At 40.2% G+C, this 23,199-nt stretch overlaps 1 protein-coding gene across 2 annotated transcripts in view; it reads right to left on the bottom strand.

Moving 5' to 3' along the window:
* MIER3 (MIER family member 3) overlaps nucleotides 1-22,494 on the bottom strand; it is a 32,532-nt gene extending 10,038 nt beyond the window's left edge. For both annotated transcript variants that reach the window (XM_030927660.1, XM_030927661.1), the window contains exons 1-9: nucleotides 22,464-22,494; nucleotides 20,999-21,023; nucleotides 17,304-17,449; nucleotides 9,283-9,417; nucleotides 7,961-8,081; nucleotides 6,008-6,093; nucleotides 5,769-5,841; nucleotides 3,581-3,732; nucleotides 1,017-1,098 (exon numbers count right to left, since the gene is read on the bottom strand). In XM_030927660.1, coding sequence (XP_030783520.1) covers nucleotides 1,017-1,098; nucleotides 3,581-3,732; nucleotides 5,769-5,841; nucleotides 6,008-6,093; nucleotides 7,961-8,081; nucleotides 9,283-9,417; nucleotides 17,304-17,449; nucleotides 20,999-21,023; nucleotides 22,464-22,472 — 829 coding nt within the window. In that variant the 5' untranslated portion in view covers nucleotides 22,473-22,494. The remainder of the gene's footprint in view (nucleotides 1-1,016; nucleotides 1,099-3,580; nucleotides 3,733-5,768; nucleotides 5,842-6,007; nucleotides 6,094-7,960; nucleotides 8,082-9,282; nucleotides 9,418-17,303; nucleotides 17,450-20,998; nucleotides 21,024-22,463) is intronic.
* Nucleotides 22,495-23,199: the final 705 nt, after the last annotated feature.

Raw genomic sequence — 23,199 nt, 5'->3', positions numbered from 1 at the left:
TATTTATTTGAAATTGGTGTGTGGAGTGCTATACTCTGGAAATATAAAGGAAATAAGAAACGGTCCATGCTCTCAAAATAATAAATCCCATTCAATTTCCCAGCAGATGTTAATGTTGGTGAATTCCCTATCTACCTAGGGCAGAGACCTGGAAGGTCTTCAAAGAGTCATAGCCTAGACTTAAGATTAGCTATTACTCATCTGTATCTATGAAGTGTCTCATTTGGTAGTGGAGACCAGGTCCCCAAAGCCATTAATAGTAGTCCGTAATAAAGGTGAAAAATAGTTTGAACTAAGGAAGAAACCTGTATTTTGAGAGTTTTGAGAGTCTAAAATAATTTTTTTTCAAAGAAGCAGCTTTTCTAAGGGAGACATTTTAATAGACTATCTCAATTCGTAAGTTTAAATGTATTATTTTTAGTTTTCATACTTTTCCAAGTCATCTAGTAATATTACTAAGTATTATTTTCATTCTACACATATTTAATGAAAGCTATGGTGCATGCAATCCATTTATATAATGACAAAAAACACTAAAATAGAAGCTAACCATTTTCCTTGACAAAATGTAAGAACTATAAAATGTTATTACATGATTACTAAAAATACACTTCCTGAAATAAATTCAGTGGAATATATTATACATGTTTCTTTTCTAATCTTTAATCTTTTCATTTCCTGTCTGGCTAAAAAAAAAAGAAAAAACTTTTTTTCAATGAAATCATAAAACTATTCTAATTACTTTGGACATATTGTCATCTCTGGGGTCTGCTTTGTTCTGTAACTATTTCTTCCAGAAAGTAGAGGTGGCAGGGGGGTGACTAATTTGTATTTGAACAATCTCTGATACATCTAAAAATAGAGCGCAAGAAAAGGAAAAATTATTTGCTATGGAGCTGAACCAGATCTTAAAAAAGTGTTACAGGATTGCTCTGTCCCTTAGGATACTTTGCTTATTCTGATCCCCAAATGACCATCCCTGTCATGTCCCTCTCTTAAACCCAAGTGTTTCTTACCTTGAGAGGCCTTTCCATTGCAGCAGTATCTTTCGATTGCTTCCTTTATATTGTGGTTACACTTGAGAAGTTCATATAATGCCTGGGGTGGATATTCAATAAAAAGTATTAAAAGTTCATACCTAACAGCATTTTAAAAAACAGGTATAAGAGTCTTGATAAATATTGGAGTCTTGATAAACACTGAAATCCTCTCTAATTTCAGGGCATTTGAAGGTATACCTGCCCAAGCATTTAGTCTATGTAACTATCGTGCAGATTGACTCTGGTACCATGTGAGTTTGTTCATCCTCACGCTACCTCTCAGAAATCACCTGCCTGTATCATTCTGACTTTTTTAAAAAACAAACAAACAAAAACACTAGGTCTAAGATTGAGTTTCCCCTATTTTAAATGCTTTTTTTTTCTAGTTTGGAAAAATTAGTTACAGTCTGTCCCTTGATGTCATTTCCTCCCTGTCTCTTTTAGTTTTAATATAAGGGAACAGCAGCAGGCCTGGAATAACAGGCATGGCACTTCAGACTAGGATTATAATGGTCTCAGTTATTTCCATCTGCTATGAAAGGTGCCACTTTTTAAAATTAGAATATATTCCTATTAAATCTGTTTGGAATTATGAACATAATAAACAGGAATAACAGAATTCAATTGAAAGTTAAATAATCCACCTTCCCAAGTAAGTTTTAAGGAAGTGAAGATGGTTCAATATTAGGAAAACTTTTAATATATCAATAGCCTACATTTTAAAAAGTCATCTCTAAGCTAATTACCCTGATCTGATCACTACACATTATGTGTATCAAGATATCACTGTGTACCTAAATATGTGTAATTAAATGTTAATTTAAAAAAATCAAATCAACAGCTGCTTAAAAAGCATCTGATAAATACTCATTTCTAATTTTAAAAAGACAAAAACTATAATACTTATAGATAGATGGATATTATCTTGCTATAATAAAGACAGTAGAACCAAGGACCAGTATTATTCTTAATGTAAAAACCTTAGATGTATTACTTCCACCAAAAGCAGGCACCAAATCACTGTTATTACCAAATATCTCAGAGTTACAGCTAATGCATTAAGACATAAAGCAGGAATAATAATGGTAAGGAAGGAACAAAAGTGTAATTTAATCATGAATCAAAAACCAAAAAACCACTCCATAAATGTATGCAATTATGATGTGTCAAACAAAAATGATATTACCCATAAATTTTTTAAAAAGCAAACTAGAAAACCTGAGAAACAACTGAGTCAGGTAGTTTCAACAGTTTAAGGTACATTTTTTAAAAAATTGGTATTTCTCAACATCAACAATATACAATTATAAATATTATAGAGGGCCAGGCGTGGTGGCTCACGCCTGTAATCCCAACACTTTGGGAGGCCGAGGCAGGGAGATTACGAGGTCAAGAGTTTGAGACCAGCCTGGCTACAAAAATTAGCTGAGCACGGTGGTGCATGCCTGTAATCCCAGTTACTCGGGAGGGTGAGGCAGGAGAACTGCTTGAACCCGGGAGGCGGAGGGTGCAGTGAGTTGAGATCGCGCCACTGCATTCCGGCCTCGGTGACATAGCAAGACTCCATCTCAGAAAAATAAATAAATACATAAAATAGAGATCCCCTTTCCAATAGCATTGAATACACACACACATAAAAGATATTGAGTAATTAGTGAGATGCATGTGATAGTCAAAAAAGCAAAACCATTTGAGTTTCTAATGTTATAAAGGTTTTAATTCTTCTAAAATTAATATAGACTTCAAATATCAATACAAAAACCCAATGAGATTTCTGTCTGACAGCTAGTATGACTTCCCTATGTTACTTCAAAATTCAAGTTTGTGTCTGCCCACCTCTGAATACTCATTAGGCAGGGTTGGGGATTCTCCGTGATAAAGGCATATGAAAGAAGCAGAATGTCAGAGGGGCAAAACTTAGAGGCATTCGAAAAAATAGGCAATGTTCCCATCCCCCATCCCACATGCACTCAGGACAGTATTCTGAATCTACAGGTACACAAGTGCTTAACAAATGCTCCTAAGTCAAATTTATACAGTCTTAATAGACATTACTTTTTAATTACTTCCTAAAGTTGAGAACAATTCAAAGAATACACTTATAAAATCTAAAAGTCCAACCACAGAGAATGTTTAAATAAATGAATTATAAGTATAGGATAGTATACGCTAAGTTGAAATTAGGGGAAATTTTTTTTTTTTAAAGTATAGGATAGACTATACAGACATCAAGAATAAGGTATTAAATAATTCTCAATGGCAAAGGAGAATAAGATTAATTAATTAAAAGGATATAAAATGGCATCTCAAGTAAGACATATGTAAAGGTATTTTTAAAAAGACCAGAAGAAAAGATATGAAACTAGAGTGAAGTTATCTCTAGAACTCAAGGTTATGGTTTTTTAAACCAGTCTTTCGCAAACTGTAAAACTCTATCAGAAAAGATACCTACTTCACATGTTAAAAATAACTGTATCAAATATAAGAAATCAAGAAGATACTGTCAACTGGCTGCTGTTTCCACAGAAGTTGAAGTATACCTGTTCATTGTCCCTTGTGTGTGTTCCTGCAGAAATCCTATCCATTATTTTTTCATTGCCAGTCCTTAATGAAGTCTCAACAAGGTATTCCTTAACTTTGCTCTCCAAAACCACATCAGGACACCAAAGTAACTGGTCTTCGTTTTCATATACTGATAAAGAAAATCCCATTAACACATTAAAAATCATGAACACACTCAAAGACGTACACAATTCTTTGTCTTCCTTGATAGGCTATCCAGTGGGACAAGTAAATGACTTTGAAGACACCAGTAATTTGATTATCCGTTAAGTAGGGCCTTTCACACACAAGCAAAAATTTAACTTTATTATAGGCCAAGGATTCCAGTGGCCAAAGCAAGTAGCTTTTTTGGTGGCTGGACATACTGACCAATCTGAAGGTTCTCCATGCCTAGTAAAGTCTAATATAAAACCCCATAGTGGTTTATCTTATACTCTTCTAATGAAGGGGCAAACAAAACCTGTGTAAATTCTCTAATAACCTCATTGGAATTTTCTCTTGAAATCCCTAAATTGCTCTATGAAATCTCTAGGGGTTAAAAATTGCAAATAAATAAAACCCAAAATATCTGGTAATAAAGAAATAGCTAAGAAAGGTATACTTTTTCTCCCAATAAGATAACTTTTATTTAAAGGAGAAAGTAGATTAACCAAACCTCCCTAGGGAGGTTTTTGGGAAGAGGAAGAAACAGTAAGAAAAGTAAACTTCCTACAATCTCTTAAAGAGACTGATACATTAATGAACAAAATGTCATTAAAACAAGTTTATGTTTTATTAATGCACTCTGCCACTTTACTCAAAGCTTCTACTTTACACAATAAAGTAATATGAATGGCCCAAGTATTTAGTCCAGTGCTTCAAGTGCAATCCATTCTTCAAGTGCATAATAAATACTGACTATAGTTAATAAAAATAATGTACTGAGAACACACTGCGTGCCAGTGACCATGATAAGTGCATTATAATCCCAACTGCAGGAAGCAGGCATTGTCAGTCCCAGGTAGCAGGAAAGTTAAAAATAAAGTGTGCCTGTGAAGCAGTAACACTTGTCTTTTGAGAGCAGTTCCTAGAACTTACTTTATCTCTGGTGACAAGTAAAATAGGTAAAACAATTTGGGCTTATTCCCTCAAAAGATAAAGTACACCTTCCCTCCAATCTGCAGCACTGACAAAATTTCACCTCTACTATGTGTGACCTAAGGACCTACAGTTGCTGAGCATGTACTTGGCTCAAAGGACCAAGTGTGGCATTTGGGTGGTGGGGTGAGAAGGCTGGCACATCTGAAGATCATCAGTTATGTTTTGCTTCCCCTGGGACAACTGTCTTTTAACACTTTGAAAGCAGTTTAGGAAAACAGTGTTCCTAGTGGCTGCCATGGCTAACAATCCCAGGGTAACCAGTCCTTCCCTCCTTTAAATGGAGGATGACCTGGCATGGAGGAAAGGAAAAAGAAGGACTCAGGAAGTATTGTGTTGGGTGCTGCTTTTGCCCTTTTGACTTCACAGGGATAAATCAACTTAGGGAAAAAGTCAAACACCCATGGAAATATTCCTAATGTACTTGGTTCCCGAGTTCAACTAAGAAGGTGTAACTGTATTTTTATATCCTACCACCTTATCCCCTCCATATTTTGAAAACCAACTACCGTTGGAATGCACCAAAAATGTAAGGAAAAACTGATTACACATAATTAGGAGTATACAAGCAAAAGCAGCAGATCCTTACATTTTACTTCCTGCTCTTCCGGGGCTGGGGAAGGAGAATTTCTTCCAGTCTCTTTTTCCCTCAAGAGTTTCTTTCCAGAAGATTATATCCTTAATATTCTCATTATCTCATGTGATGAGATCCTACCCACTTCTACTGAAGCAGGATGAAGGCCACAGTACAGCACCGCGGGAGGCTCTGAACTATTCCAACAGGCACTGAGCGCACTGGCTAACAAGCACTATGTGTGCCTTGGGCAGGGCCGGGGGTTGGGGGAAACCGGAGTCTAGTGATTAACTTTGATAGATTTTTCCTAAGTCAGGCCTAAATATCCTAACTCTGAATGTTTCCCAAATCTATCTATATATTGCCAAGACTGGTATAAAACCAGGTATTTAAATAAACATATCAAGTGGTAACCTGATCTACCAAACATTATCAAAATCAAAAGCTTTCCTTACCTTTCTCATTACCATCGTACTCTCCAAGATAAGGGGGAATCTCTGCCTGATATTGTAAACCAATCATTATTTCCTACAGGAAAATTGAGAGGTAAAAATAACTTATTATAAAAATAGATACTGAGAAAAAGCCCCAACTCATTAATCAGTTTCTACAGGTCAAAACAACAAAATCATCATAAATCATTTCAGAAATATTTTTCAAAGCCCATTTAGTCCACTATGTTAACTCAACTTACCTTCCTCAAATCTTCAGGTGAATTACCACTGTCTGTTTCAACATCTTCAACCTCTGATTCCTTATCACCATCACATGTAGTATTTGCTTAAAAGACAAAAATTTAAAAGGTTTTTACTGCCTATTTTTGCAGAACCTGGAAGAATGCCTGTTGTATTTTTTAAAATGTTGTTAAATAAGTAAGATCAGCATAAGCATACTAAACCACCGGCATGATTTTCACAATCGACATTGGTCAAAATGAGACACTGAAAATCCTAATAAAGTGTATAGTATCCTAGGCGGTGCAGTGGCTCTCATGGCTATAATCCTAGCACACTGGGAGGCTGAGGTGGGTGGATCACTTGAGGTCAGGAGTTTAAGACCAGTCTGGCCAACAGGCTCTACTAAAAATATTAAAAAATTAGCCAGGCATGGTGGCAGGCGCCTGTCATCCCAGCTACTCAGGAGGCTGAGGCAGGAGAATTGCCTGAACCTGGGAGGCAGGGGTGGCAGTGAGCCAAGATCACGCCATTGCACTCCAGCCTGGGCGGCAGAGTGAGACTATCTCAAAAAAAAAAGTGTATAGTATCCTGATAATTATTATGGTATACTATTAAATAGTTTGGGAGGTAAAAGGAAACCACTGTGGCCACCTTAAAAAAGAAAGTAAAACACTGGAGTTCTGATTATACTAATCCAGAAGGAGATACACACACAGAGTTCCATATTAGGTCCATCGAAACTGTTTTTGTACACACACGAATGCATGGATATTTGAACTTATTAACCAAACAGTTCTTCTACCATAAAAATACCTAAAAAAAAAAAAAAAAAAAAAGAGTGAGACTGCAGATTGCATCTAAGAAATTATTTCTTAGATTGCATCTAAGAAATTAATGTCCAAAACATTTTATTTATTTATTTTTAGAAACAGGGTCTCACTCTGTCACCCAGGCTAGAGAGCAGTAGCCTGATCATGGCTCACTGTGACCTCAAAGTCCTGAGCTTGAGTGATCCTCCTATCTCAGCCTCCCAAATAGCTGGGACTGCATGTGCATGCCACTATACTCAGCTAAGTTTTATATTTTAAAATTTTTTTGTAGAGACAGGGTCTTGCTATGTTACCCAGAGTGGTCTAGAACTCCTGGCCTAAAGTGATCCTCTCGCCTCAGCCTCCCAAAGTGTTGGGATCACACACCCAACCCCAAAACCTTTTAAGTATTACTGATAAACATTAAGAGGTAACACCAAGAACTAATAGGCAAAAGATTAATCATTAAAAGTAAAAATACTTTTTGAGCACTGATAAGTTTTCAAAACCAGGAGAACAGGAGCCTTTTAATAGAAATTCAAAAAAGTCTAAAAAATTTTGTGGTGAAACTAGGAGTGGTTACCATAGCAACAGATGAGTCTTGAGAAGGAAAATGGCCTTGTAAAAATAAAGTCAATATTTCCATTTTTATCTTGTTGTTATTATTATTATTTTTGAGACAGAGTCTCTCTCTGTGTCCCAGGCTGGAGTGCAGTAGCATGATCTCCAGCTGGCTGCAACCTTCACCCCCCAGGTTCAAGTGATTCTCATGCCTCAGCCTCCCTAGTAGCTGGGATTACAAGTGCATGCCCCCATGCCTGGCTAATTTTTTGTATTTTTAGTAAAGAATAGTTTCACCATGTTGGCTAAGCTGGTCTCAAACTCCTGGCCTCAAATGATCCGCCTGCCTCGGCCTCACAAAGTGCTGGGATTACAGGCGTAAGCCACTGCACCTGGCCAAATATTTCAATTTTTAAATGACATATTAGTTCACCTCTATCCCAAAAGAAAGGTTATAATCTTGTTTAAATTACAGACGTATTTTATCTCAACCACATAAAATATTTAGAATATTCTGACATAAATTACTGAACACAATAAAATGTACTAAAGCTACAGTATCAATGTTACTATTAATCAGTAATCCACTGGGTTTCTTACATCGTAAAGGCCTAGGGAAGAAATCAGAAGTTTCATGGGAAGTCACAGATGGCGTCAGATCATCCGCAGAAGACTGAGTTTCCTCGTCATCACCTGACAACAAGTCTTTTGCTATTTCCTCCTGGAAGAATAAGAAGGCAGTGCTAGCGTTAGAAATGATTACATCTCATTAATTAAGAAAACTATCTTTTTATAACATATAATTAAGAAACAGTTGGAACCTTATGAAAGAAATATGAAATTCTCCTATTATTTACTTCATGTACAAAAATATTTAGTATTTGATATTATGTAATATTCAATAATATACTACTAAATGATAATTAGTGCAACTATATACTTAAACAATTGCCTAATTTGTGGGTATACAGAGAACTTATCTAAAGCTGTAGGCTAATTTTTAGTGAATTTACAACAAAAATAGTCTGACTTTTAAGTGCTTAACAATTATATTCATTTTCTGTCAATAATAAAGTAAAACTGAAAAAATGCCTCCAACCTCCACTCTTCCAATAATTTAAAAATCCGACTAATGAACAGCTCTGACTACTGACATAATTTTAAAAGAAACACGTTTGAATTAATTTTTATGTAAGTATACAGTCATCCTTGTTCCTAGCACATAGTAGCCACTCAATAAATACTTGTTGAATGACTATGGTCATTAAGGTCTGTGGTACATTAATATCACATTGACTTAAAAGTGGGAACAACATAACTCACAGGAAGAGGTTCCAAGATGTGGATTCCTCTCCCTGCCTGAGATCTGAAAGGCAAGGAAAGGTTCCCAGGGATCTGTTAGCAGAGGCCATGGCCGTGTGAATTTTCCTCAGCAGGGACTAGGCCTCCCCACAACCAGCCTATGTTAGAGATGGATCACCGTGGTCTTGGCTGCTGCGGCCGCTGTCACTCCCAGAGCCAAGAAAACAGAACTTCTCTCCAACCACTCCACGCCTAAGTCAGCTTGGTTTGAAGGCTTCTGGGGGATTTATTAATCAAGGCTTTTATGTGTTTATAGGATCAAAAGAAGTTAAGCCAAGATCTAAGTTTAGATACAATGTGTCTACACAGGAAAGACGAAAACATTACCGGAGAATATTCAGGCATGCAAAGTACCATGAAGCTGCTATTAATACTACTCTTAACATAGTGTGATCAAAACCAAACAATGTTTAAAACAGCCACCGAAATAAGTGCAATGGGTCAACAAGAAGTTTACATTTAAGAATTATTAAATAATACTTTAAATGGAAAAAAAAAATCTAATAAAAGCAGTCAATGGTAACAGATCCTGAATTTTTCTTTCAAATACTCACACTTACTTTGTCTAATGTCATGTCTGGTAGTTCATCTGCCAGTTCACTTGGGGAACTATTTGCACTGGAATTTGCAACTGCTGGAATCGTAGGTTCATAGCCATAGAATGCCAGTAAGTCTTCTAGAGGCATGGTTCCTTCCTGTTCAAGCCAGGGCATAAACACAGACTCAGCAGATGTCACAATACTGAACTGCAGGTAAACTGTACTGTCCCCTTAGGTTCATAAAGCACATTATCAAAATAGCAGAACAAATCAAAGGCAAGCTTCAGTTTTTCTTTTTGTGCTGTTGTCAGAAAACAGGAGCAAACACCTAGAGCTATAATTTATGTATAAACAAAAGCCTAACAATTAACACCTTAGTTTTTATTTTCCAGAAGCATTTTACTATTTTAAAAATTCCTCAAATATTTGCTTTAGTACCTTTTTTTTAAGCTTTCAAGTTAACATAAAGATTTGCCCTGAAAACATTTCCAATTAATCAATCAATAACTTGTAATTCACAGCTTCTTTCCAGTGCATTTAACAGCTGACCGCTTGCTTTACTCTTCATGTTAATTAGAAGACACCTGGTAGAAAAACCTTTGCTGAATGTTTACTAACATCAGCAATATTTATGTTCAAAGCACAATTATCCTTTTATATTCTTACTACATCTCATATTTTTATACCAGTTTTTTTTAAAACAACTGTCTGAGGAAGATTATACTATTATCACCATTTTACAGGTAAGAAAACTGAGGCTTAATTCCGGATTTGAATCCCAGTTCCCCAGTTATCTTACTGGCTGCTTTAATAAAATTACATGCCCCAGCTACAGTGCTGCCTATGTTATGAATACCTATGCCATGACTCATAGTGACACCAAGTCACTGTTTCCCTCTCAGGAATCCATGTGAAAATGTGTTACGATATACTACATAACATTCAGTGCATGCAGACTGTATATACAGCCAGGCTGCATATACAACTGTGTTAGGAATGATATGCTACACCATATAGCCTAGGTGTATAGTAGGCTACATTACTACTTTTGTCTAAGCATACTCTATGATGTTCACACAGCAGTGAAACTGCCTAATGATGCCTTTCTCAGAATGTATTCCCTCGTTCAGCAACACATGACTATGTTTTAACTACTAAAGTGTACAGAACTATTTATCATTCAAGGTCGGTCACAGTGGCTCACATCTGTAATCCTAGCACTTTGGAAGGCCAAGGCAGGCAGATCACTTGAGGTCAGGAGCTTGAGACCAGCCTGGCCAACATGGTGAAACCCCATCTCTACTTAAAAATACAAAAAAGAAAAAAAAGAACTATTTATCATTCAAATAAATAACTTCAAAACAATATACTCATGAACTAGTTAATCTGTTAAATATTTTTAAGATTTCTGTATCCATCAATTAAGAGATTTATTTTTAAAATTTGCTTATGGTTTAGTTTTCCCTTAAAATAAAATAATCCATAAAGCAAACAGCACGAAAACGCTAAAGCAGAGTATGCAAAACATGTCCACAGTTGATCACAAAGTGACTTGAGAAGAGCCAGTGACGATTCCTTAGAGGGCCAGCTGGCTGCCCACAGGGCCCACAGGGGATGATGCACCTTTGCAGGTATGGAACTTATATAATTCATTGTGCGTAACTAAAACAGATTCATGCTAAATGGACTTACACAATCAGGTATATGATAGAAGACTAATTTATAAATTTGCAGTAGTAGACATACGCCTTTCTAATGACCATAAATGATCATGAAAATCTTTTTCAGCTTGGGATTTAAATCAACCAAAACTCCTTTGGGAGCATGGAGTCAGTATAAATTGAGTTGGACTGTCAGAACAGGGTGAAGTTCACCTACATCACGGGGAAACTTCCATGAATTATTTTTCTTCCAAACCAAAGAATCCCTTGAAGGTAACAAGACTCAGATTTAGAGTCTCTACAGTCCTATCTTGCTCCTTGCAGAGTCGACGCAGCGCATTCCCTTTGGCTCATATTGGTTCTAATGTAAGAGCTGCCTGGGTTGCAGCCTTTGCCAAGCACCTGTCAGTAGTATTTCTCCAGAACCTCACAGTTTCAGTCTTTCTTCCTGAAATGGGGAGTGGCAATTTTCACCTCTTATGCACTGATGGTCCACCTTCCCATCATTTACTCAGTTCTAAGTACTTGGCTGAGGGCTACTGGCTACTGGATGTAAAAATTAAATTCACTGAAGAATCCCTGCTCACAGGGAATTCAGTCTTAGTGGGGGAAACTGATGAGTTAGCCATTATAATACAATGTAATGACTTCAATATTCAACTGTCAGTATAGAGAAGGGCAGATCTACACCCCAAGAAAACTCAAATGGAGTATGGAGGTATGCACAGAGGGTGAAGACTGAGCTAAGTCTTGAAAGATGACAAGGCTTCTGACAATACACAAATATAGGGCTGCCAAGTTTTATGAGTGTAACAAACAGAGCACTGAGATACAGAGTAACACTCGGGGCCCATGTTCAGAGGGTAGCAGGGAAAGACAGTCAGCAATCTTCAGCAGAGACCTGAAGTCTGAGAAGGCCAGTCCTGTGAAGGTATTCCAGGCAAAAAAAATGACACATGTGAGGCCTGAAGGGCTGAAGGTGGTTTCCTACTAAGCCAAGTGGCCAAAGTTTGGTGAGTAGAATGAAGAATGGTTCAAGAGAACGGAAAGAGAGGCAGGGACAGATCACAAAGGGTCTCAGGGCCAGGGAAAGGAACCTGGACTTCATTCCCAGGGCAATGAGGAGCCATCGGAGACTCATAAAAAGGGAGTACCATGGCGTTATTTCTTCTTAAAATACTGAACACCTGCATGAAGAAAAGTTGAGAAGGGTGGAGAGATACAGCAGAAGCAGGGAAACCACTTAAAAAGCCTCGTGCTAGGTGAGGGTAGTGATACACAAGAGGAGAGAAGTGAAGAGACATATACTGAGGTAGAACCAAATGGGTTACTGGACGTGGGAGGGAAAGGGAAGGAGGACTCCCCAGTTTTCTATTTGAGCAATTGCCTAGACGGTGGTAACTTCTGCCAAGATAGAGAATACTAAAGGAATAAAAGGTTTTTGAAGGAAAACAAAACAAAACAAAACAAAAACAAGAGTTCTGCAAAGGACACGGTTCAGTTTAAGAGGACTATGAAACATCCAAGTAGAAAAGTCAGGTTGGCCAGGAGCCTGGAGCTCAGAGAACCAGCCTGGGCTAAAGATATAAATCTGGCATTCATTAGCATCTAGATGATATTTAAAACCACAGAAGTTGATGAGCTCACCCACGGAGACGGTAGAGAGAAAAGAGGAGGGGATCTATGCTTATCAGAAGAACTTTCAAATATGTTACACTATGGGCAATGGGTATGTCTGAAAATTCTTAAACATGATTCGTATTTTGGAAATAATGTTCTAAGGGAACTAGAATGAGAGCCTGAACTAAGAAGGGGGATTATTTGAGTGAAATTTAGGGAAAGATACATTTCTTGAGTTACTTGATAGAAGCAATGAAAGCAACATAGGAGTTTAAATGGATTGCCAGATTTCTGGCCTGGGAAGTTAGGTAACTATAGCACCACTATGAGACAGAAACACAAGATAAATTTAAGGATGGGACAGTAATGATCAGTTTAAGGTGAAAGCTAAAGCAGTGGTTTGAGTGAGATCACCCAGAAAAGGCACACAGAGTGAGAAGACAACAGCCAAAACCCCAGAAAATGTTAATGAAAATGCGGGCAAAGAAAGAAAAGATCATAAAATAAGGAGGGAGAAGTCAAGACAATAGAACCAGGAAAAAGTAGGATTACATAAATTAAGGCAGAAACAAGTATGGATAATCAGGAATGGTCACTTGGGTCAAATTCCAAAAAGAAATTAAGAAAAAGACAAGAAATCTTAGCATCTGGCAATCAGGAATTATTGGTGACCTGGGCCAGGCGCAGTGGCTGCTGCCTGTAATCCTAGCACTTTGGGAGGCCAAGGTAGGATCGCTTGAGCCCAGGAGCTGGAGACCAGCCTGGGCATAGAAAGACCCCTTCTCCATAAAAAAATTTTTTTTTAATTAGCCAGGGTGGTGGGGTGCACCTGTAATCCCTAGCCTTTGGAAGGCTGAGGTGGGAGAATTGCTTAAGCCCAGGAGGTCAAGGTTGCAGTGAGCTATGATCATATCACTGCACTCTAGCCTGGGTGACAGAGTGAGACCATCTCTACATAAGTAATTATTGGTGGCCTTATAGCATGGTGGAAGAAGCCAAGCTAAGGACTGAATGGGAGGGGAAGAAAGTACATACGTGACTTGAGACTTGGCTACAAAAGGAGAGTGACTGAGGACAACACAAGATGAAAAGAGAATTTCTTCCAAATGTGGGATCTACATGAGTAGGATTCTTATGTGGAAATTTTAAAAAAAAAGGGTAGAAGAATAAATTGAGGGCAAGAGGGATAGAATCTAGAGGTTAGCCTGGGATATCACAGATACTTCACAGGACAGGAGGGAAAGAATAATATAAAAGTTTGTATATGTGAGGGAGACGGGAGGTTCCCAGCAATCACTCAAGAAAACCCCCGCTTTTCTATAAAGACACAGGCATGACCATCTGTTGAGGGAGAAGATGACCATCTTCATAGAAACTTCATTAATAAGTTCAAGTGATGACAGTGGTGGCCAGAGGGTTGATGCTAAAACACAAATCATTTGTACCAAAACTTTTAAAGCAAAACTGGAAAAGGTGACTCTAGTCTCTGAAGCATTTCACAAATGAGCTCTCTATGAGAGCCTATTAATAAAGCACTTAAGTCCTTTAAAACATAAAAACAATTTTTTCAAAATTGAATTAGTAAGTCTCAAAGTCTGTAAGGATCTGTGGTAGCTAAATCAGCTTAGAAGTGTGATCCAGCACCTTATCCCAGGTATAAGGATTTTTCTCTTCCTTTTCTTGGGTATTTTGTTGAACCTATTTACATTTTAAGGCACACAGTAGAATCTAGTCACACTTATAAATGAACTGTTCTATAAATCAAAGGATTTCTATCAGGAAGAGTACCATATTTAGGGCAGAAGACCCACTAATTGCTAACCATTATATTGGACAAATCACCTAATCCCTCTCACCTCCATTTCCTCATATACCATCATTTCCTTGATCCTACGATGCACTCCCTCACATATCAGAATCAGGATGTAGCCTGATACTAAAGTGCAAACTTCATATACAAGTGTTCCTCCCCCTACACCTACACTGTTTAGAAATTAACAGTAGGCTGGGTGCAGTGGCTCATGCCTGTAATCCCAGCACTGTGGGAGGCCGAGGCGGGTGGATCACAAGGTCAGCAGATTGAGACCATCCTGGCTAACACGGTGAAACCCTGTCTCTACTAAAACCAAAACAAAAAAAATTAGCTAGTTGTGGTGGCGGGCACCTATAGTCCCAGCTACTCGGGAGACTGAGGCAGGAGAATGGTGTGAACCCATGAGGCGGAGCTTGCAGTGAGCCAAGATTGCGCCACTGCACTCCAGCCTGGGCAACAGAGCAAGACTCCATCTCAAAAAAAGAAAAAAAAAAAAAAAAAAGAAAAGAAAAGAAATCAACACTACGTCCTACAATCAACAAGGCCTCTGAGCCTAGAAAAATAATGCCAACATTCATCTGACACAACTGATGGCATTGCTGGATGGACCAAATGAGACTGTCTGAGATGCATTTCATGTTAATAACTAACGCCTGTCTGATACCTTAAGGCACAGGCTGCTAAACATACACATATAATTTGTTTAATGTCTTGTGATCTTTTTTCCCCAGACAGGGTCTCAGTCTGTCACATACTCTGGAATACAGTGGCACAATCATAGCTCACTGCAACCTTGAACTCCTGGGATGATCAAGTGATCCTCCCACCTCAGCCTCCCAAGTAGCTGGGGCTATAGGTATGCACCACCATGCCCAGCTAATTTTTAAATTTTTTGGTAGAAATGGGGTCTCACTATGTGGCCCAGGCTGGTCTCAGATCCTGGGCTCAAGTGATCGTTCCACTTTAGCCTCCCAAAGTGCTGAGATTACACGTGTGAGCCACTGCCCCCAGCCTAAATGCTTTTTCTTTTTCTCTTTTAACAAAAAGGAAAAAAACCTATACTAAAGTCTAAGTGGTAGAAAAAGTGATTTTTTACTTTCTCATTTGCGCTTTTCTGAATTTTTGAATTTTTCTAACAGTGAACACCAAAGCGATAATTATATATTAATAAAAGCAGAAATAAGAACTCTTTAAAAAGTTCTACCAGCCAGGTGCGGTGGTTCACGCTATAATCCCAGTACTTTGGGAGGCCAAGGCAGGTGGATTGCCTGAGGTGAGGAGTCCAAGACCAGCCTGGTCAACACGGCAAAACCCCGTCTCTACCAAAAATACAAAAAGTAGCCAGGTGTGATGGTGGATGCCTGTAATCCCAACCACTTGGGAGGCCAAGGCAGGAGAATCACTTGAACCCAGGTGGCACAGGCTGTAGTGAGCCAAGACTGCGCCCCAGCCTGCACAATGGAGCAAGTCTCCTTCTCAAAAAAAAAAAAAGTTCTACCTATAAATCTACGACTATTGAAAGCTCTCAGAAGGCAGTAATATGAATACATTAAAATATATAAAGATATTACATAAACCACATTTTAGTATGTTTAATAACTAAAATCTAGCCACATATTCTATACTCAAAGAGCTACTATAAGAAAATTGCTTTTGTACTTACCTTATTTTCCATAACACATGATGTAATAAAAATTTGTGAACACTAAAATATGGGCCATATTACAGTCAATACACTACTGAGTTTATTTACTATGAACATAAAAACTTAAAATTCTTGCAAATGAACATTAACATCAATCCCCTAAGACTGTTAACACACACCAATACCTACACTATTCCACTAATAAAAGATTAATACACTATTTCAAGTTATATAGAAATAATCAAAACATAATTTGAAATTCCTTCTAAAAACTTGATCCTTACTCTTTATATTTGTGTCTCTACTGTTTTTTAATTCATTTTCATGTTTCATTAAACATCAATAAAAATAATAGAGACCACATGTATACAGCTGTACTTTACTACAGATAAAAACCACAGATCAGAGCAAGTGGGAGGGCAGTTAAGTCACTCTTCTGTTTCCCTGCGTATTAACGTGAAGAAGGAAATAAAATAATATTCCACTCCTGCCTCACAAAGCTACTAAGCGGAGGAAATGATATATATAAGAATATACTTGCCCTTTTCAAGAAAAAGAGGTGTAGGATAACTCAGGGGATAAGTATCATTTCTGAAAGCTTCTGTTATTCTGGATGATTAGAAATTTTCAAATATGGTTAAGTAAGCATAAATCCTACATGTTTTCAAGGTAACCCCTATAGGGACCTCTCTATATACAGTCCTGTTATAAATGCATGTTAAAAATACAGTTCATTTGAATTTATATTGACTTGGGGCTTAAAAAATTATAAACTACACTCACTCTTGCCAACCTTTTAAAAGATGACTTTTAAAGGAGCAGGGGATGGGATATTACCAATTTATCTTTGAAAATACAGTAAACCTTTTTCAATTTTCTTAAAATATTCCACTAGATTATGAGTTATTTGAAGGAAAAGACTTCTCTCTGTATCTACTACAGTACTTAGCCAAATTCAAGTTTGAACCTTAGCAGAATAGTACGATATAATGGGAAGAGGGCTAGACTAGGATTCAGAACTAATCTAAGGGCCTATAGTTTTCCGTATCTCAATTTTCTCATCTGTAAAATGCCTATGTGTACCTACTTCACTGTGCTGATATAAGCTTAAAAATTAGGTTAAGAGATACAAAATAATTTTGAAAAATTAAATGAAAACATACTTATTAGGCTATCCCCCAAAATAAAAGTGAAAACAAAAAAAAGGATTATGATCCTATTTTTATTTCAGGTAGATTATTTTAAAAATTACAACAGAATTTCAAAATCTTTGTAAATATGTATATTAAAGTAAATCTTATACCTTTTCTAAGTCTTCAATTTCAGAACTGAAGTTTTTACCCTCATCCATCATTTCCTCTTCTTCAAGAGTTCTTTCATCATCATAGTCATGGACCAACATCTCAGCAGTGGGGTCAAAATCATGATCTTCAGAAGACAAAGACCCAACTGGAATAAAACAAACTGAATCACTTTACACATTTACAAGGTTATTAACAAAATAAAATAAAAATTTATGTTCTTCTGCCAGTTCCTTTTAATGTTTACATGAGGGTTTCAATAAATGAATTTACTATATACTTTATAGGTTATAAATTAAGACCCTATGATTCAGAAAATATGTCTAAACCAGCAAAATAACAAGGCAAAGTTATTCACAAACACTTTTATAAGGGGTCTAGTCCACAAGAAAACATCTTATAACAACAAAGTGATTTAAGCAGCATGGTCTTAAAGAAACATTCTAACAGAAAAAGGAGCCAAACTCGCTTATCAGTTCATTTAATACAGCTGTCTAAGAGCAAAGTAAAATGTCAGAAGAATTAAATTTCCATGAACAGAAGATTCACAAGAATCTACTATACACTAAGACTCACACTTCAGGATAATATAAATTTTACTCAAATTCTAACCCTCAAATAAACACAAAAACACAACAAAAATCTGTTTTATAAAACAAATAAAAGTTTCTGTGAAGCAGCTATACAGCCATTCAGCTTTTAAAAGCATTGTATCACTTTACATGTCTCTAACAGTACTTCAAGTTCCCTAGCATTAATCAGACAAGCATTAAACTGTAAGACTTTGCTTTACTTTGGATTACTAACAAAGTTCTTAGGATTATGTGTAGGGAATACAGAAAATCACATCTGAAGGTTTTGGAAGATGTATCCATTGCAAGTTGTTTTGGATAATTCATACTTGTTTATAAAACTATAATATCTTTTAATAGCAAATATGAAATCTACAGGAAACTCCAAAAACCAAGAGAAGAAATGACTAAAATCCACAATCCCAAAGAAATGAAATCAAATTTATAAGAAAACAGGACTTTCTCCACTTGTTTTACTCTAGTATCCAATTCAATTAGACCAGTAACCCTCAGAGAAAGGAAGGAAAGTCTCAGAAACTGCAGTTGGGGGAAGGAAGAAGTGGATGGAAGCATACTCAACATAAAAAGTTTAATCTGTTCTTAGTCAAGCTACTGAATATTTTAAAATTTCAAACATTTCAGGACAGTGTGAGATCATTACCAAAACACGGAACTAGGCCAAAGATTGTTCACTATGGAAAAACCACACACGTAATTCATTATTTTTGATTCTAGTTTCAGAGAACTCTAATTAGTTTTAAAAATACAATTTCTACAGGACTTAATTTTTTGGCAGGTTTACATTATGTTATCTTCCTTAACGTTGAAAAATATCTGCTCATTTAAAAACCTGTTGATTTACATGTGGTTTAATTTAAAAAGAAATACAGGCCGGGGCGGTGGCTCATGCATGTAATCCCAGCACTTTGGGAGGCCAAGGTGGGGGGATCACCTGAGGTTAGGAGCTCCAGACCAGCCTGGCCAACACAGCAAAACCCTGTCTCAACTAAAAATACAAAAAAATTAGCTCGACATGGTGGTGGGCACCTGTAATACCAGCTACTTGGGAGGCTGAGGCAGGAGAATCGCTTGAACCTGGGAGGTCGAGGCTGTAGTGAGCCAAGATCACACCAATGCACTCCAGCCTGAGCAACGGAGCAAGACTCCATTTCAAAAAACAAAAAACAAACAAAAAGACATATGAATATTAATTAATTAGCTCAAATCCACCATTACAAATTTTCTTTTTTTGAGGAATTCCTGGCAAGTTCCACGGTATGCCAAAGAGGCAGAAATGAAACAGATGGTGACTTTTCCACCTTTGGTAGCAGAGCTCCTCTGGACTCTTCTGTTACTCCTCTATCACTTGGCACAACAGGCTTCCCCTTTAACATGGAAGGTATTCAATAAGGGCCAAAAATCGAAGGACCTGAGGGTCTACTCCCAGCTTTGTCCTTGGCTTTTTGGGACCTGAAGCAAGTCATTTAAACTTTCTAGGTCTAGCTCCTGTCTTCCATTTGCAAAATACATGGGGATGACTGAAAGGACCTCAAAAGTCCCTTCCAACTCAAAAATTCTCTTTTTAAAAAACTGGATAATTAATCTCAGTACTTTGGGAGGCTGAGGCGGGCAAATCACTTGAGGTCAGGAGTTCAAGATCACCCTGGCCAGCATGGTGAAACCCCATCTCTACTAAAAACACAGAAAAATTAGCCGGGTGTGGTGGCACATCCCTGTAGTACCAGCTACCTGGAAGGCTGAGGCAGTAGAATGGCTTGAACCTAGAAGGCGGAGGTTACAGTGAGATTGCGCCAATGCACTCCAGCCTGGGTGACATCTCAAAAAAACAAACAAACAACAACAACAACAACAAAACAGGCTAGTTGATTAAAGACAGGTTACACTGTCTTTCGGCTTTTTATTTAGATTGAAACTTCTTAAAAGAAGTCAGTGAGGCCAAACGGAAAAATTCCATTAATCCAGCTGTTTGACATCGTGTATATATTTTCCTAAAATCAGTTATAACAAAAAAGTTCATCTTAAAATTAACAAAAATTTTTAGAATACACTTTAAAGATGTAGCCTAAATGACAGTCAAGTGAGGCTCTGAAGGTCGAGTAGATATAAAAAGTAATACTGTAAGGAAACAGACTGTTCACTCTACGGAAACAAGTTGTAATGGAAGATTTAGGAGCTCATCTGTGCTCCACCACTAACTAAAGTTATTTAAAAGTCTCCTCAAGTGTAAAATAATGGAGTTGGACTAGTCCAGAGGTGCTTTTCCTATAGACTATGAGAGGTGAGAGGAAAGACAGCGAAGAGGTAAACAGAAAGGGGATGAGAAACTGAAACAAAGATATCCTTACATGATTAGCACTATCCTTACATGATTAGCACATGAGGAAAGGTCCTTATCATGGACCTGCTTCAGGAATTCTACAAACCCCAGATTGTGTGTAATTATGCATATGTGCAGAGTTCTGGGACGCATCCCTTGCTTTCATTAGATCCTCACAGGGGTTTCTGACTTCAAGAAAGTTAAGAAACACCGTACTAGATGACCTAAGATTGTCTCAGCTCAGAAGTCGAAATCACCATTTTTCTGTGACAAATTTGGAAGTTCTTTTTTATTTTAAGGTAGCTTTACCTCTCAACTTCCAATTTTAACACAATTCATAGACATTTAATTATGAAAAAGAAACAAAGTAAGAGGAGATGAGGAGTTACGGTTAGTAAAGTAGTCCCAGAGTTCCGACAAATTACTCTCTCGAAGAAACCGAAATTAAAATCTAAATTGCTAAAGTTGGTGTCAAGTTAATTTGGGGTTAACTGTTTCAGCCTCGGAGGAAAAATAAGATATGTAATAATTAAAGCCATATTACTTAAAAGAACGCGTGTCGAAGCAGCTTTGTAACAGTTACCTTTCCAACATGAAAGAGAAAACAACAAAGAACAGTGTAACTGTTCCTTCCCCAAACTTAACTACTAAATGCACATTGAAACTCTTAAAAATCAATGAACAAAAACCTGCAGGATACATTTCTGTGGGGAATCATTTAGCAACAGATCTTTGAGCTCACATTACCCACTAGGAACCACTGAAGACGTAAGAAAATAGGACAAACCTGGGCTCGAACTTCCAAAAGAAGCCTAGGAGAGAGAGAAGAAAACGTGAGGTTAGATCCCGCAGCCGGGGAAAGAGGCAGCGCCGGCAACAGGGCGCAGAGGAGGCGGAGTCGAGCGCTCCACCGCAGCTGCCAAAAGTGCAAGACGTAGCTTCGCTCCAATCGCTCCCGGCCCCTTTCGGGCCCCCTCTTGGCTGCCTCGCCTTCCTCCCCGAGTCCCCAGTGTACAAACTCACAGACCCGGGACTAAGCCCGGAGTCTGAGAGGCAACTCCAAGTCGCTTCTTGGAGCCCAGCAAGTTACAAAGCGGAGAAGCAAAACCCAGAGCAGTCGGCTCGCACCATCAGTCCCCATCCCTGGCATCTCCGGAGTCCCCCAAATCCCGCCCGGCTTTCCGAAGCCCCAAACAACTCCAAACGTAACACCCTTTTCTGGAAGGAACTCGCGTTCTGAGCACCCAGTCTGCCCCTGGGGCCCAGGAGCCCCAACTCCGAGGCCGCTCTCTTCCCCTGGAGCATAGGCCAGCTCGAATCGGACACTCGCCCCCAAACCAAAGCGCGAGCCCCCCATCCTCTCTCCAGAGTCCAGAGATGCAGCTCCTCTCAGTTCCAGGGATGCTGGCTCCTTCCAGAGTGTTCAGTCCCTCCCTGGACCGCCAGCGCGCCTCCAGCCCCAGCGAGCTCCAGCCCAGGGGCTCCTGCCACAACGCCCCCTCCCCCCAGCTCACCAGTCCCGGGGGACATGGCCGGGGCAGCTTCGCTTGCCCAGCCTTCTTTCCTCCAGCCCAGAGTAAACTGGGGCTATCAAGCCTCTCTCCTGGAGAGGGCGTCGAGGGTCTCGGTCTGCCCTTTAACCCCAGGGGCGCCCGCACCTCCCGGGCTACGGAGCGGGGAGTCCCGCTCTTCAGCGAAGCCCGGTGGCCGCGCATCCCGCTCTTCTCCGCGCCCCCAGCAAAGTGAAGCGTGCAGCTCCTTCGCGCCGCAGCCCGGGCCCAGTGGGCCAGGGGCACAGCGCACGACTCTCGCAGGGCAGTGGCGCAGCCCGCTCCCCTCTTTGCGATCCGGCCGCGGAGGGGGGGCTCGGTCGGTTTACACCCACCCGGGCCCCTGGAAGAGGCGCGGAGGCGCCGGCGGCCCGCGTCAGCGGCCGGGGGCACGGCACTGCCCCGTCCCTGGGGCAGGGCTCGCTGCCGCCGGCCGCCACCTCCGTCCGGCTCAGTCGCCCGGCCCGACCGGGGCCGGAGCCGCCGCGGCCTAGTCCCGGAGGGAGACCGCTCCCGCGCCCGCTCCCGCCCCCCGGCCGGCCCCGCTGCAGCCAGTCGCCGCCCCGCGACCCCCGCGTCGCCACGCCACCCTTCATGGGGCCGCGGAAAGAGCCCTGGATCCCCCAGACTGGCTCGGGGGCCGCGGGGAGCCGCAGGGCGCCCGTTCCAGCCCGGCTGCTCCTGCCCGGTTTCCCTGCTCACCTCCGCCATATTGGTACCTTTAGGGCGAACGAGCAGCGCCGAGCCCAGTCCCCGGATGGGGCGCCTGAGCCAATCGCAGCCGCCGCCGCCGCCGCCGCCGCGGTCCGCCCGGCACCCGCCCGGCGGTGGAGGCGGCACGGCCCCTTATAGGGCAGGGCGGCCCGCGACGCCCCCGGCCCGCTCGCACGCCCACACCGCCTGGCGCCCCTCGCCACCCCCGCGCCCGCCGCAGCCGGCCAGACGCGCACCCGCGCGTACCGTCCTTCTCCTCCTGGCTGGAGTAAAGTTCCTGCCGAATTGGAGGCAAGTGGGGGACGGACGGACGCACGGGCGCGGGACAGACCCACTTCCAGCCAGTGGAGGCCCAAGATCCGGCGGGCGCGTTTGGGGACCGACCCACAGACACCGCGACGCGGGAGGGCGTGCGGGCAGGAGATTTGGACTGGCAAGAGATGTGCAGGGGAACTCGACAGATTCAACTTCGCTAAGAGGAGGAGGCGATCGATGAAATAGACAGATGTGGGAGGAAGCTCTGGGAAATGGGAGAAGAGGCTGGTGGATGGCAGAGTCAGTCCAGGATGAGAGGACAACAGTCAGGCACTTTGCCATTTCCACAAAGAGACCTGCAGGTGTGGGAGATGGAGACCGGTGTACACTGGCTGACGGAGTGGACAATGGAAGTAGACATTTGCCAAACAGATTATTGACAGCACAGAAGAAAAGACAAAAGATCGAC

The sequence above is a fragment of the Rhinopithecus roxellana genome, chromosome 3 (assembly GCF_007565055.1).
Source record: "Rhinopithecus roxellana isolate Shanxi Qingling chromosome 3, ASM756505v1, whole genome shotgun sequence".
Classification (NCBI taxonomy): domain Eukaryota; kingdom Metazoa; phylum Chordata; class Mammalia; order Primates; family Cercopithecidae; genus Rhinopithecus; species Rhinopithecus roxellana.
The sequence above is the reverse complement of the archived record's forward strand: the minus strand, read 5'-3'. Positions and strand labels throughout refer to the sequence as shown.